Here is a 16879-nt window from a genome sequence, read left to right on the forward strand (position 1 = left end):
TCGCTCTCTCTCTCCCCTCCCTCCCCCCCCCCGTCTTTCTATATGTGTGTGTATGGGTATGCATATGTGTATATGTATATATAATGTATATATCATATGTGCATATACATGTAGAATTATATTATAAATGCAGATGTAAGAACATGTGTTTAACATTCTTTGAATCGTAAAACGAAAGAGAAATTTTTTGGAAAAAATCCACAGGGCTTAATAATACTATCTTCTTAATAGATCCTTGAAGAATCACTAGACTCTTAAAGTAATACTATCAGTGATCCTATGCTGCACACCAGGATAACTACAATTTCACCTTGTATATAAAACCTGAAAGTAATTCAGTAAATAAATGTGATTGAGTTAAACATTACTCTTGATGTTATTTATAGGGGGTGGAGCATGTCAAAACTCACTTTGAGGACATTGGACATCATGGAGGAGGGAGATTTTTTCATATTAAAAGTGTCGTGAAATTTGATAAGAATGTTATCAAATTAGAATCAGTAGTCTTAGCATTGAGTGCTTTTTACTGAAATGTAGTGAAATGTATGTTCATCAAATACCAGAGGATATTCAGAGAGAGACAGTACCAGATCACCAGGAAACCCAGAGAAAGACATGCTAAAAATGCAAGGAAAATATGCAATGACCAGCCAGTTAAAGAGGCATCATACAGGTCTTTGGATGCAAATGTCATGAAAGGGAAAATTGTTTCAACAAACACATCCCAGCTGCTTCCGCTTGACTGGGTGGCACTCCAGCTTTTGCACAGCCAAGGTGCACAACCAGCATCAATCTTGGATGCAGAGGACCCGTTCTTAGCCCCCGAGTCTCCATCCCCACATTTGTAAAGTGTGCGAAAGCAACGATAGGTCTGTGAACTTCAAAATGCTCTAACTGTGCAAGTAAAAGTAATGATCCAATGTCAGTGGTGTGCATAGTTCAAGGAAAAGTATTTTGAGCTACTTAAAATGAAGGACCTACCTTAGGAGACAAAACACAAATAGCAGAATGGATTAGAAAAATATAAATCTATAACCTTGTGCACTATATACAGAATATGTACAAGTCTATATAGCATAATAAATAAAACTAACAAACATGTTTAGAAACACACACACACACACACACACACACACACACACACACACACACAACTTCAGGGCCCAGAGGGGCAATGAGAAGTGGGTTGCAGGATGCAGTGGAGCAACCAGAAAGCGCCATATAAAAGGAGTATATTCTGCTCAGTTCTGTCCAATTGCTTCCACGTATCTGTTTCCCCGTAGTACTTCTAAGGTTAGATGTTATCAAACTTTTTTTACCAATTTGATAAGTAAAAACAAATGATATCTCATTTTGAAACGCACGCATTCTTGAACTCAACAATTCTATTGCCAAAGATTTCCCTTACAGACATTCTTACATCATTTGCTAACCGTACTTATAAAATGCTCATTGCAGCCTTGTTCGGAACAACACAAATTTGGAAGCAATCCATATATCCATTGACTAGTTATGTAAATCATAATGAGAAATTCAAACAGTGGAATGCTCTAGTTTTTAAAATATATTTGTAAATGCATGCTGATGAGGAAATTTCACCAAGACGCACTATTGAGTAAGTAAATGTTAGGCAGAAGAGTTATATAGTGGGATTACAGTTATTTACATATATTCTTTGTATACACACTAAAAATTTTCTGCACAGATATACAAAAACCAGTTTATTTGAATTAACATTGGAGGGAAGGACCTTCTGTGCTCATAATACTGTCATATCCATATATTACTTTTAATTTTATAAGCTGGTTAACAGCTTCTGTATGAAATTAAAAGAAAACTAGACTTTCTTAATACAATTTTTTCAGGCAGTAATTTCAAAAATAATTCATGCTGTAGATATAGAGAGGTGGTGAGAGCATCTTAGAGAATTAGGGAAGGGAGAGGATTTGGGACTTTAAGACGTAAGATATCTCGGTGTGTGGAGTCAGATTGTATTGGGTTTGAATTCTGGCTATTCTGTTCAAATAAATAAATGAATCCAAAGGAAATAATTAGCATAGTGTCAGATATGTAGTAACTATATAAATGTTGACTATTCATATTGTCTTGTCAGTAGAGATGGGGAGAAATGGCTTTGAGAAATTGTTATGAGGTTACAATGAACAGAACTGGGGTTGATTATCTTTGGGGGAGGTGAGAAAGAAGGAGGTGTTGACGTGTTAAAAAGGACTCCCAGGTTAGCTTTCCGGTCTGAACAACTTGTATGGATGCTGATTCTGTGATACGAGATAGGAAACCCTAGACAAGAATCAAGTTAGCGGGGAAAGATTACGAATTCTGTTTTGGGCCATGTTTTCATGTGCCCATAAAAGAGTTACACACTTGTGTCTAGTTGGTAGCTCAGAGGAGAGGACTGGGATGAAAATAGAAATTTTGGAGTCATGAAACACCAAATTTTGATGTTTAAATTTTTAACGTGTACGTGTGCCTGTGGAGGCAGTGTAGGTAGCGAAGAAAAGCTGCATCCTTAAAGAACTCCCTTTACAGGCATGTGAGACAAAAAGCAACTGCTAGCAATTCGACTGGGAAAGAGGTATTCAAAGGAACAGGAGGGAAATTGTGAAAAACAGGAGAAGAAAGTAATTTTAAGAAAGTTTGATGAAATGGGGCTGAGCAGGAGGGAGTTGAGGGGGCCTGCATCTTTATTCTCAACTTAAATTTCAGCTACCCTAGGACTCTGCCATATGTATTCCGCCAGTTCCTCAAATTTTGTATATTTCAAAGAAAATTCCTCATTTTATTTCCTTAATCCATATCCTACTCCCAATTTCCTTTTTCTGGAAAAATGTCAATATCATCTTCCCATTGACCCAGGCTAGATGCTATCCTTGGCCCTTCTTCTATACACTAAAAGTAGGGTTTTGCCTCAGTTGTTCTTTATTCCCGATGTAATACTGTTGTCCTTCTTATGTTTTCACAAGGAGTAGCGTAGCAATTTATAATGTGCTCTCTGACCCCCTTCTCCTCCTATTTCAGATCATCCACTCATAGGGATGACTGCAAATACTTCCAGAGAGTTCCCCACGGCTGTGCTGTCCACTACCAGACACTCTGGAATTCCCAGCTTTCCGTTTTCTGGTCCTAACCTACCTATTGAGAAATGTCTCATCATTCTCATTAATTTAGTGTCTCGACTAGGCTCAGGCCTGAGCAGTTTGTGCTTCTACACTCTTCGTGTCTGTGTTTATACAGTTCTCTTTGCCTGGAATATGCTTCTTCCAATTATCCAAGTCCTTTAAAGACCAGCTCACATGCCTTAATTTTTTGAAGGGCTTCCCCAATAAATGGCAGAATTTGTTTTCACTTACTGACATTACTTTTTCTTAATTAATTATGTATTGCCTTATATTGTTGCTGTTTCATTATGAATGGCTTAACCCCTTCACCCTGCTCATAAATCTAAGTGACCAGAACATTGCACTACATGTAGTGATGCTTATTAAATAAATGACTGCTAACGTTTTTCATCAAGTAAACAAAAAAAAATGTGTGATACATCTAAGCACTGTATTTCCTTTCTTTTGATCCATTTCATTTTTCTGAATCTAATTCTGTAACAACTACAATGTTTCATACATTTTACTACAAAAGAATTAGTAACTACGTAGCTTGTTTTTCTCTGGGAAAATTAAACTAACCAATATAATTTTATGTAAACACATGACCGTCCTGACATTTTCCTGTATGGTAAATCAAACTATTATACTTAAAAATGTGATGTTTTAAAATAAAGTATATCCACCCTTATTTGAATAACATGCTATTGAAGCCAAAAACGTGCTCCAAGGAAGCTGGCAGCCCTCCTTTGCATTTCGTGAATCCTTTAGCTGGAATACCTGCCATCAGGTTAGATAACAATTATCTAACATAGAAGTAAAGCAGTGGGTAGGAGCAAAGCATACTTACCAGTTTTTCTCTGCGAACTGGCAAATACGTTCTTCATTTTGGGTTGGAATAAGCTAAAGGTAGCTACATAATGTTCTCTGTGCTATTTTAAATCAAGACTTTATGTATTCAAACAAAACAAAACACACACTTCTCCAACATGGCCACAGAAGGATCTGATCCGTTTTGACACAGAATTGTTGGACTAGACCTGGAAAGTATTTTATTTGAAAAGGAAGTTCAATCACTCTCATTCCCAACAGTTGTCCGTGGTGAGAAGATGTTTCCCAGGAAGGATGGTGATAAAACAGAAATGTCTTGATAGTCCTTCTTTCACCTCTGCAGCACCCCATGAATCGTAGGCTGAGTACTGGCCGAATTGCACATGTACCCAAGACTTTGTGTTTATTAATTGCTTCTTAATGCAAAACATCTCTTGTTTTCTTCCATCATTGTGGTAATCAATGTGTACTTTGATATAAAAATGATTTTTCGGTTATTTTGACAGCCCTTTCATGACATATTCAGTTTCTGCTAAATCATTCATAAGCAATCTGCTTGATTTTGCCACACACATTTTCTTGATTTGTTATAACTATATGCAAATGTTTTCATTAAAGAAACAAAAATAGTTTGTAGAAACAAACGATGAATTAATTAAACACATATGAAAAAAAAAAAAACCTCAAATGTCTGACCTCCAGAAATAGGTTCAATTCCAAATACCCACGTGTTAAATAAAGCAGATGAACTACTTTTAAAAGACGCCGAAACACGGACCCAAATAAATAGCAAATCTTAAAAAACAAACCTAACTTTTGTTCCTTAGTATGTTTGTTTCACACTCACTTTATTAAAAAGTTGAAAGATGGAACTGCCAAACATACACATAAATGAATAGGAATGCTGCGCTAATAATTTCCAGTAGAAGTCATCATTTAGTTTCCTTATGAGGTCCAGTCTCCACTGTGAGTGCTACCTCACTCTTGTTAAAACCACTTTGGAATAATCCATTTATTCCCAAAGACAAATTATTCAAGTTGTGCTGTCAACCTTGTTATAGATTGACACTGATCATTACAGATTATATCAGGTTCTGCATGATTGTCTATTATGTTGGTCAAAAAATTTTTTGAACTATGTTTGCCAGTGACAATTTTCTCTTAATTTAGGAATTCCTATTTCTTACAGAGGCCAGCTGGAAATGAGTAAAGCATTACCGAGCCTTTCTTAGCTGTTGGCCTGGAGAATACACATTCTCTCCAAAATATATATCTTTGGCACAGTCTGGAAGGAAGGAATCTCGGGTAATATCTGTGCTGGCCAAGTGTGAGAATTATTATTTTTAACCCTTAAATACACTGAAATTTGTTTTTTTTTCAGGAATTCAAAAGCAGACCAATATTAGTTTAGTTATGTTTATGAATCCACAAAATTCCAAAAAATTCCTGATAGTAGTATGTATTTTTACTATTGGGTTTTCTGCCTCTTTGGTTTGTAATGTTTAAGAGGACATTTTACAAGACTTAGAGCTTGAAGACTTTTACAGTTTAACATGCACAGATTAATAGTTCCATAAACTCACTGGCAAACTAGTTGATTATTTAACCTAAGTCTACAAATGCATTATACCTTAATGTCCTAGTTGGTCCCCAAAACTAAGTTATCTCAATATTCAGAGTAACAAACAACTCACTAACACCAAAATTTTAATTTATGTAACTATTCTGAAGTCCTGAAAAGAAAGATAGAAACAAACATTTAACCACTAATTTTAAAGTTTGGCATTTTACCATAGAATCCCAATACCTAAGAGTAGATGCAGAAATCTTTTTTTTACCTCCATGTTCAAGATCACGTATATGGAATAAGTCTGTTTGATATCAGCACCCATAGAGCACAGAAGCGCTAACAATAATCAGAGATAAGTGGAAAGAATGAGTGTCTCCTCTCCAAATAGGAGAATAGAGATATTTGTGGATATTCCACTTATAAAGGGTTCTTAAGTGAAATTAAGTTGTCCACAAGTGTGTACCGGTAGGTTACTTCTTGGACAAGAAGACAAAGGACAAGAATGTCCTTTGCTGAATTTGATAGACATGGGACTAGGTAGATTATACCATGAGCCATTATGGAAATTTCTACGTGATTCATGAATTTCCAGTGACAGAGAGAGAACTTTATACTTTGCAAAAGTAGAGTCAAGTGGTACTATGGACAAACCTTGAGACCCTCCTGAAATCATGGTGGCTATACTCCCCCCTCATTTGTACACTTTGTAAATTTGTAGATGACTTTTATTGGCCTGTGTCACCCTTTTTCTTTGAATTAAACATGTTTTACTCATGTCAATATATTACACAGCAGGCTTACAATCATCACTAGTATTTATGGTTTTAAGCATACTGGCATTCACAGAAACTTTTGGGAACAATACATGTAGATTATTTTTAAAAGATGCAGATTCTTAATAAACATATTCAAATCATAAAAGGAACATTTCTATATAAAATAATGAACATTTAGCAACAGAGTACACTCTTATATGTAGTATTTGTTCCATCGAAACTTATTTATGCCATTGTGCTAATTAAGACCTAATTATCCTCAATGCGTCAATCATATTAGACTTAAAAACTTAATTTCATCAGGCCACAGTTATTTAACAGCACACACTCACTGCCCTTGAACCTGAAATAGTAACATCAATAAATTGTCTAGGGATATGGCCTTTGCTTGAACACCTTCCATTAAGTGTTTACATATTTCCCAAAGTATTAAATCAAGATTTTAGCAATGCTGTCTATTAATGCCATAGATAATACTGTCAGGAATGAAATTTCCATGGTCACTTTCTTCCTGCAATTTACTTTTAGGGCAGTGTCTCACTACTCAACCTTTATAATGGAAGAAAGAATTCCTGACCTAGGCTTGTCCATTAGATGGACTTCACAGCCGTTCAGAGTTCATTTCATCCCTTTGTTTCTATGAAATGCCACAGTTAAGAATTTGTTAAGAATTTTTGTGGTGTTTTTTTTTCCCTCTGCATTTTGAAAAAATTTTCTCTCATTTGTTTGATGAAGCCAATCCATCAATTTGCCAAATCATTCTGGTATCTTAACCTGTCTTTACCAGCACTGGCAAACCTTGCCCACTGAGTGCTATCATCTAACTTGTTCAATAATACTTTCCAAGAGTTCACATCTATATCTATCACCAGAGCATCCTTGGCCATTTTTAGAAAAATATAAACATCTGAGTTAATTCTTGTATAGCGCACTGTGCATTTTCACCAACTTGGATATTGCTTATATGTCCCCAGATGGTTCCCCTTCAGTTAGTTTATCTAGATACAATTTTCTCAGGTCAAATAAAGTCAGTCAGCTCTGATTACTTGGTATAAGAATGACAAAAGAAAAATGAAGTTTTGGACAATGAAAATGATTATACGGTTCTATAATGTCTATCTCATTTTGAAAGAGGATAAAGCCTTTTTCCTGTTGATTTGCTACCATTTGTATTCGTGATTCTCATTTACTGAACTTTCTCTAATTTTGATAATCCAAACTCTTTGAATTACTGAGAAAATTTCCCTTACTATGTTCAATATTTGGCATGCTAGCTACAGCATAGACATAATTTAATACAGTCTTAGAAATTGTCTCTAATGTCCTAGGTCAAGGGAGGATTTATTCCATTATAAGAGAAATCTACAGCAATATTATGTAAAAATATTACTCATGTGTGCCCAAGTTCAGGGAAGGTCATGCTTTTCTCGGGGAGATTGAAATGATGAATATCACTAAGTCAATAAAACAAATTTCATTTTAAAAGATGTAGAGGCTCAACATTTTTTGGGGGGAAGCAGGAGCAACATTGGTTTTCCTTGTGCCATGTTATCTCTATCAAAAACCTGTTTTTAACTCCAAAATCATATGAGCAATTTTTTAAGATGTTCAAGTTTGTTGTAAAGATTACTGTTTCCTTTTTACTCTGATAAAGCTGGGGCATTAAAATTGTGTTTGCTGTTTAGAAATAAAGGCTTCTAGTTCCTGAAATTGTTTCATGGGGTACTTTGTTTCAAAGGTCCCTCAAGGCAATAACAAAACTGTTTGGGGAACAGCATATTTGTCAGACAGTGCAAGTCTCTCTTTTTAAAATACTTTAGTTTGGAAACTTTCCTAACTTATAAAAGAAAGATCATTGGCAAGTCATCTGGTACACCCTGTGTTTGCTTACAACGGCTGATAAATTGATGTTGACAGTTTAGCACTTTGGCCTTTCATGGAAGTCTATTGTGCTACTTTATATCATTGTGTTTTGTGATCATGTGTATTGAATAAAATACCAGCTCCATAATATTAATAATTTCTGTTTTTATTTTCTGCACAGGATCCTGAACATAATGGGTAATCAATAAATATTTGAAAAACCCATAAATGAATATTCTGAGACATTCAAGCAAACTGTATTTTGAGACTTCATTTAGTGGAATTTCTGTCATACCATTGTTGAGTGATACAGTGAATAATTAGATAACGAAATTAGAATCTTTGCTATTACATAGCTTCACCACTTAAAACTTGCTGGACCAGAGTAACTTTTAATAATTAGATATTTGGAATTTTTACTTTCTTAGTAATTTTGACCTGAAAGTGTTGCTATGATCCACTCCAGTGCCTTGCTTACAAAAAATGAAAAAATAAGTCCCAGGTAAAGTAGTTGCTAGGGACAATAGTAGAGCCCAGGTCTCCTCCTTTCAAGGTCAGAATTATCCTGGCTTGTTCTTTTAATGTCTATCTTTAATCATAGTGATGTGATTTGAGAAAATATCCAGTTATTTAGTAGTATCCTCTATAATAAAGAGATAGTTTAGGAGATACCTTGGGATTTCAATTGTTCCATTTCAAATATCTGTTCATTTTTCACACATTTGTAATAAAAGTTTTTCCAAAATACATCTTATAAAGAAAATAATTACTAGTAAGAGCTTGATATTTTTATTATTAATGTGTTCTAATGAAAACCAGATTCTAAGGCTATTGGGTTTTTTAACTCCATATTCCATAATAAAGTTTATTTTATTAGTTTCAAAGTCAAAAATGAGACTGTTTAGTTAAATGAATTCTAGAACTTTCATTATTTCCTGGATACTATTTTTATTTCCAGGTTATTTCCAAATACAAGTGACAAAATTTAACTTACTTAAGGAAAGCAACTAACATTTTTTTTCTCTTAAATTTTCCAAATTTGTATGAAAGACTCTATTCAGCCATTATCTGCTAAAATTATGTATTCTGAGTTATCATATGTCTATAGTTACTTTGCTTAATTTTTTTATAGTCCTGGAAAATGATGTGTTACTTTGGTTTGCTCATATGCTTTGGAGTTAATATAAGATTAATCAAAAGTATCAAGAATAGTCTGTGACTGATTCCTGGGCTTTGTTGACACATGATGAGAACCTTTGCTATTGCATCATAATGAGTTCATCTATTATAAAACTTCTGTTAGTCTTTTGGTTTCTCAAATATTGTGATTACTTTCAAGATCTACAGAAATTTTAGGAATAGATGCTAGAATGATATTTTTCTGTATTACCTTACCCCCTTAAAATTTTTAGTTTAATTATTTTTAATTTTCCTGAAAATGTTTTGGTAAGAAGCATGATGGCTATATAATTATAATTTATATAATATATAAATAATATATAAATTATATATTATATAAATGGATATATTTATATAATTATATCCATTCTATAGAGTAGTATTAAGATGCTTTCAAGGAAGAAATGCCATGTCAAATAGTTACTCCTCTAATAGTTTTAAGTTATAATAAAGCTTAAACTGAACTGTAAACATTCAGATCTTGTAAAGGTTAATGAGAAAAAAAATCAGATTTAAAGGGATGTAACATTCCAGTTGTTGCTCCTTCATCTGCTATTGGCAGAAAGCTAAGAAGTCATTATATACAAAGAAGGTATTGTGCAGAAATATTTACAGAATAAAATGTTAAATGATCAATTATCTGGAGAGTCGATTCATATAATGTCATGCACATAAAATTCCATTATTCTTAGTAAGCTATTTTCATACCTGACATGTAGGTTATCTTATTGAAGGTGACATGACAAGCCTTTTGAGAGATTTACCATCTACCTGAAGAAAAAGACTAGATGCATTAAAAGATATTAATCAAATATAAGAAATAATACAAATTGGTCTGTGTTAAATACAGAACACATACTATGGACCAGTAGTTTCCAACTCAGGCTACGTAACAGACTTACCTCAATACTTTTTAAAAAAAACCTGCATATTCCCGTACCCCATCTGAGTTTATTGACTTAGAAATTCTAGGCCTTAAACTCTATAATTAAAAAACAATTTTTTTCCAAGTGATTCTAAGAGATAGCCTTAGATATATGGATACATGCTTTTAAACCATAAATATGCATAAGAAGTTGGGATAATTATGAAATACTTCATGGAGGGAGTGGATTCAAGATTGTGCTTTGGAAAGCAGCCAATCTTTTGGAAAGGAGTAATACTATCTACACAGTTGTAGGTGTGAGAATAGAAATTGCATGGGCGTGATTAGTTTATAATAGAGCAAATGATTCCTAAAGTGAAGGGTGGAAAATAAGGTTGAGGGGTTAGATAAATGCCAGTCTGGAGATTCTGGGACACTGGGCTTTATCTTGTAGGCAATGGACTCAATAACCAAAGATTTTTATCCCAGGAGATTATATATGTGAAGCAATTTTGAAAGAATACGTATTCAGTATTAATATGTGGGGTTGATTGTAAGGCTGGGGACTAAAGACAAAGCAAACAGTAGTAGACTAGGCTTGACATGACAAGGGTTTGTGTAGAATGTTTCTTGTGCAAGTGAAAATAAGAAGAGCTGGGACCCATGATAACAGTAAAGCAAGAATTGATAGTAAAGGGTGCAGTCCTAATTCTGACTTGGTAAAGCACAAAGGGAAAATAAAAACGTTACAAACCTTATGCCTGTATATCTAAAAGGTGACAATCATAATGTATTTACCAATTTTTGATTAGAATACACTGAGATCATCTCTTTACAAAAGAGCTCTAAAGAATTTAGAAAACAGTCAAGTATGGCTAAATCTTTACCATCTAGAAAAGAATATGACATAAATAAGTCATTATTTTCAACAACACAAGCATGTTCCCTCTTGTACGTGTCATTGTGATACCATAAAATCATTGTGTTTTCTCAGTCAAATAAGCACTAGCTTATTTGTGTAAAAAATTAAATAGTGATATGTGTGGACCCAAGAAATTTCTCTAGTAAAAGATCATTGTACATTGAATAGGCTCTTTGCAAATTCTGTTACAAATGAAGACAAACTACATTTTGCTGAAATACAAGGAATCCATTAAAAGGGTATTTTATTAGAAAAATCCAGGTTATCAAATACTTTTATTAGCACGATATTAGATGTCATGTAATCTGCCACCGAATAGCAGTCATTTCAATAGCACATCGGGTTGAGGAGCCATGTTGGTATCGTTGATGAACATTTTAAGGCCAAAGCAAATGCAGTGGATGAGTAGATGGCAAGACTCTAACAGGATCCAGCTCCATGTGCTAACTCTTGAGCGTCAATGACTGAATTAAAAAATAGTGAAGTATTTGTGGCAAACTAGATATTAGAACTTTAAAAACTGTCTGCCCCGTGTACTGGTATCAGTCACTGTCTTCACTCCCACTCATACTCTCTGCCTTTCTCTAACCGTCTTTACTCACCTACGCCCTTCGTTGCCCCAAGCTCTGCCTTAGGTCAGCCAGAGGACACAGACAACTTTATGGCCAAGTTATGAGCATCAACACTTCTCACCCATGTTTTGCATCAACTCTGGATGTTGTGGCTCATGCTCAATTTTAAGAAATATAGGGAGAAGGTGGCTCGCAGTCTAGAAAAAAAGAAATGGAAAAAGGACTTTTAACAAGGCTTGTGTCTCTCCCAGTGCTCAATTACCTGTGGCAAAGGAATGCAGTCCCGTGTTATCCAGTGCATGCATAAGATCACAGGAAGACATGGAAATGAATGTTTTTCTTCAGAAAAACCTGCAGCATACAGGCCATGCCACCTTCAGCCCTGCAATGAGAAGATAAACGTAAATACCATAACATCACCCAGGCTGGGTAAGCTGACCATGAAAGGGATGGTTTTGAGAAGTATGGAAATACACATGGCTTCTTCTATTTTACAAACCACTTTAAAATGTAGTTATAAATGTATCCTCATTCATATGGTTCTGACTAAATTAACATTACTTAACTATGGTTTAGTCCAAATGGCCAAGTGGGTACAAAATCCTAAAGACTAAACTGTTTTGATTCCTGAAACTGTCTACTCAGAGCCAGGCCCTGGGTGTATGACCCAGGGTTGTCTTACAAAGGACTTAAGGCTGTAACCATATTTTGGGTTCTGACCAGTCCCGTGGCAGAACTTTCAAGTAAGATAACGTATAGTAGAAAGGTGAGGTTATAGTATATACCTTAGATGTCTCCATTGTTAATAGCCTTCTTTGTGATCCTGGGTACAAAGTATCCTTTAGAGAGACATAGAGTAAGGTATGACTTTCAAGAAGAATGGGTGCATGGATCTACACCACCAAACAAGAAGTATCACTTTTTTCATATTTAAGGACATAGTATTAAATACAAATAAATACTAGTAACATTGATTTGCATCGTTTTTATGTTCTACAATGCATTCATATATTTTCTCAATTCCTGTTATTCAATCTAGTCCATCATGAAGAAATAGAATACAAGTATGTATTTTAAGTAAATATAGCCTGTACTTGCATAATAAATATTCATAAATAAATAAGCCTTTATTTCTGTGTAAACAAGTGGCTTTTAACAGCACTGCTATCTGGCTGTTATTGGGTTAATTTATGTTTAACACCTTTAGTTTTAATCTGTGCATATAATCTCCAGGGGAACAATTTAATCATAAATTGTTATCATTTTCCAGGCATAAGATTCAATCTTATGGAAAACTTTGGTTCTTCATGCAAATACAGAAATTCTCTTTTTCAAGCCAAATAATGAACATTTCTAAGAAATAATCAGTTCAAATTAAGTCAAAAAGTTACGCAATCCTAGAGCAGATACGCTAAATCCATGCATTCAAAACAACGTAATCTCTTTCTCCGACAATTACTCAGAGTCCTTCTTGAAGTGTGGCAGAAAATAAGGGACTAAAAGAATTTGATTAAAATTACATTTTCTCTGTTTATTTTTTCCTTGAAGGTATATCCCCAAACACAGAAGCACAGTGGTTGGAAAATCTAAGGTTTTTAAAAGTAAAATAATAAATCATATTAGAATAGTGGCAAAAGAAAGAATTGTAGCAGGACTGACTTTTTTTATACATGCTAGGGCACACTATTTCTTTGGAAAACCTGAAGCTAGATTTACATGACCAAATCTTTTATATCTAGTTCTCATTCTAAACACTTTATTGCTATAAATTTCAGTCACCTGTAATAATCAACTTTGATTCAAAAGATGTCTGATATCCCAGTTAGATGCGTCTGCTATCTAGGAAATGAGGGATCTGAAATGTGTGAGCTTATTTTTGTTTTGCTATTTCTTTCCAATTTCATCCATGACAATACTGACTAAATTTTATTCCCATAAAGATAGATATATCAAACATATTTATTTTTCTTTGTGATCCTCTCAACTAGAAATCCAAAAGAAGCTTAAATGAAAGCTGTAAAATTGAACCTTAAAAGCTATTAGCAGACCAACTCATTGAGGTTGGGAAATCTATCTTTAATAAGCCTATAAAAGCTCATAAATGAGAACATTCATTCCCTTTACTCCTTTGTTATAAGGGCTGTGTGCATGTTTGTGTTTGTGATTGTATCTCTGTCTTTTAAGTTCCAGAAGGTAATACTATGAATGTGTCGAAATGAGTGTACACATCCACCATTTCCATGATTGCTGGTTGCTTCTACTCGGGACATCTGGTATACCTGCGTGTATTGAGTTTCCTTTGTTCCGCTTTACAGCTGCTCTGACTTTCAAGTGCCTGGGCGATCAGTGGCCTGTGTACTGCCGAGTGATACGCGAGAAGAACCTGTGTCAGGACATGCGGTGGTATCAGCGCTGCTGTGAGACGTGCAGGGACTTCTACGCCCAAAAGCTGCAGCAGAAGAGTTGACCTCTGGCAGCCTGGCTGGCTCACAGCTCTTTGCAATGACATTATTTATAAACACACACACTAGCATGTTTTTCAGACCAAATATTATCAGATTACATATAATTTAATCAAATTAATTTATTTTGGGGGCCTGCCAAACATCCAAGATGGTGTTTGTTTTGGTAATACAAACATTTTGATTTATACTATATGGCTTCATAAGTAATTTTATATGAATAAGTTGGATCCAGTTACCAGAAGAAAAAGAAAAAGGAAAAAAAAAAAAACCACTAAGATCATTAAGCTTTAAAAAAACATTTTTTTAAAAAAAATTTAGGGCTGTCTCTAAGGTGCTACTCTCTCCCCACTAATATCACTGAGTTATGCAGAATGTATACTAATTTAGCATATAGTGTAGCTATCTATGGAGAGAAATCATTTTTGTATTTGGGTGTCCTGATGCAGAATTAGCCCATTTTTTCTAATCTGCAGATGTGTAAACAGAACAAACCTCATAGTGTTAACAGGATTTTAGAGAATGTATTATGAATTTGGTTCAGATTTAGAGACATCCATAGGAAAATTTCTACTGTAATTATAGCCTTATTTTAATAATGGAAAGGAAAAAGTCAAAATAGAGACTTTGATCATGTTCATGAACATGTACTTGAACACAAGTATTGTAACAATGAAACACTGTAATGATTTACACTGAATCACCATTGCACTGTTGATATAGTGTAGAGAAACCGTTATAGAAAGGGTAACATCCTACAAAAATGTGTATTATTTTAACATGCTGTCATTAGATTTTAGCTTTTCTAAATATTTTGAACAAAAAAATCATTGATCCACCCATTTCCTTGTATCTTTTTAGCAGATTTTAAAAGAATAGAGTACTTAGCCTCAGAAATCATAATGAGAAAATTTACTGACTATTTTTCAGCCTTTTCCCTAGAAACAAGGAAAAACAAAAAGCTGATAACACTGTGGTAGTTTCATTGTGTTTTTTCTTTTTAAAAATTAAAGTTTTACAATTCTGTGAAACGTTAAAAAACCAACTTAAATTTTTTTCTTGTGAGAAAATATTGTACATGATTCACATGATTTCTTAGATTTTTCAATAAAATATGTGAAATTTCCTGTTGGGAGGCAATTCTTCTTAGGTCTCTCATATTTCCACATGTCTTGGCACTGTCTGCTTTTGTTCTGGAATATCTTCTAAGGGATGTTTGTGCAGAGAACAGCCTTGGAAGATAAAGTTAGTGTCTTTCTTTGGAGCAAAGGGCAGACATACTTATTTCTCATTACAAAAGTTTCGGATTCCATACATTGGCATCCCTCACCTGTAATACAACCCACTGCATGTGCAGGTATCATCTGGCTTTCTTCATGTTCTGGCGGCTTCCATGGGCATTGCTGTCATAAAAACCCTCATTCCAACAACAAGGGGGTCAGGGGTTTGGCCAGTTGCTGTTTTTTGTTGTTGTTTTTTATTATTAGGATAACATTGGTTAATAACATTATGTAAATTTCAGGTGTACAACTTTATAATGGGATATCTGTATACTGTATCGTGTGTTCACCACCCATACTCTTCTGAGTATGTCTATTTCAAACAATACCTTCCAGAATTAGAAAAATTACTGTGGGGTGGGTCCAAAGGCTCTTGGGTCCACTATGAGACAAATTTAAGCCAAAGCTTGATTAAATTTTCTGACTTCCATAAGCTCTTCCTCTGACTGTGGGACTACAGTGGCAATTTAGGGTCCCGAGGAATTAGTTTAGAGCCAGCAATCCGGTAATCATCAAAGAGTCTGATTATTTCCCTTTCCACCAATATACAGTTCCCATCAGGAAAGACTAGGAAGCAGATTAACACTATGAATTTTGGACAGTGTAGCAGAATCCTTCCTCAAGGAAATCTAGCCTCGCCTTCATCAAAGAGTTCTGGATCTGTGAACATGCTCTCCTATGGAACTTGATCAACAGATGCAGTTCTCCGCTGTGGTGAGTGCAGTCAGACTTCTGTTCACTAAGCCTAGAGATATATTTTAGTCCTCGACTCCCTGATCAATTAGCCAATACCCAAAATCTTTATAGGTCAAAACATTCCTTTTACCCCTTTGACTCTACTGCCCTTTATGATAACCGTACTTATGTGGTCTCTGGCAGTGAAGTGCCGTCATTTGGTTCCTGCCCTTCTGGAATGCCATATTCTCATTAAATTCAAGAAGTCCCGTTCGATGGCTGCATTTCTCAGTGTCACTCCTGGCTTTCCGAGAATAGCCACTCCAGAGTTCTTTAAGGATTCCAATGCTGCCTTCACTAGTTTATTTTTCAAAACCCTGGTGAAGGGAATGCCCTCTGGACACTCTTAGGGGATATATGTAACAGGTGAGTGAGCACATCTGTCATAGTAAAGCCAACTTCCCGAAACCTTTGTATACCTTCCTTTGTACTACATCGCAAAATGGAAGTTTTGGCGTCTCTACTTCATTCAGTGTAAGTCACCCTCAGGTCCAGTGTCCACATAAATTGTGAGAATTATTCCAAGCCATATGAACTAACACTTTCAATCCAGAATCCTTAGCTAGTGAACCCATATCAAATACATCTAGTCTAATTCAACATTGTATTCCTATCATCCTAATACAACACTCTTAAGAAAAACATCTAAACATACGTTGGGTTTCAGTAAATATGAATTAGTGAAATCTTGCAATTCCTTTGGTATGT

At 34.9% G+C, this 16879-nt stretch overlaps 1 protein-coding gene across 1 annotated transcript in view; it reads left to right on the forward strand.

The window, feature by feature from the left end:
- The window catches only part of ADAMTS19 (ADAM metallopeptidase with thrombospondin type 1 motif 19), a 232146-nt gene extending 216898 nt beyond the window's left edge, over nucleotides 1-15248 (forward strand). The window contains exons 22-23 of the mRNA XM_019756011.2: nucleotides 11946-12123; nucleotides 14010-15248. Of these exons, the coding sequence (XP_019611570.1) occupies nucleotides 11946-12123; nucleotides 14010-14161 (330 nt within the window). The 3' untranslated portion in view covers nucleotides 14162-15248. The remainder of the gene's footprint in view (nucleotides 1-11945; nucleotides 12124-14009) is intronic.
- Nucleotides 15249-16879: the final 1631 nt, after the last annotated feature.

This window comes from Rhinolophus sinicus, linkage group LG10 (genome assembly GCF_036562045.2).
Source record: "Rhinolophus sinicus isolate RSC01 linkage group LG10, ASM3656204v1, whole genome shotgun sequence".
Classification (NCBI taxonomy): Eukaryota; Metazoa; Chordata; class Mammalia; order Chiroptera; family Rhinolophidae; genus Rhinolophus; species Rhinolophus sinicus.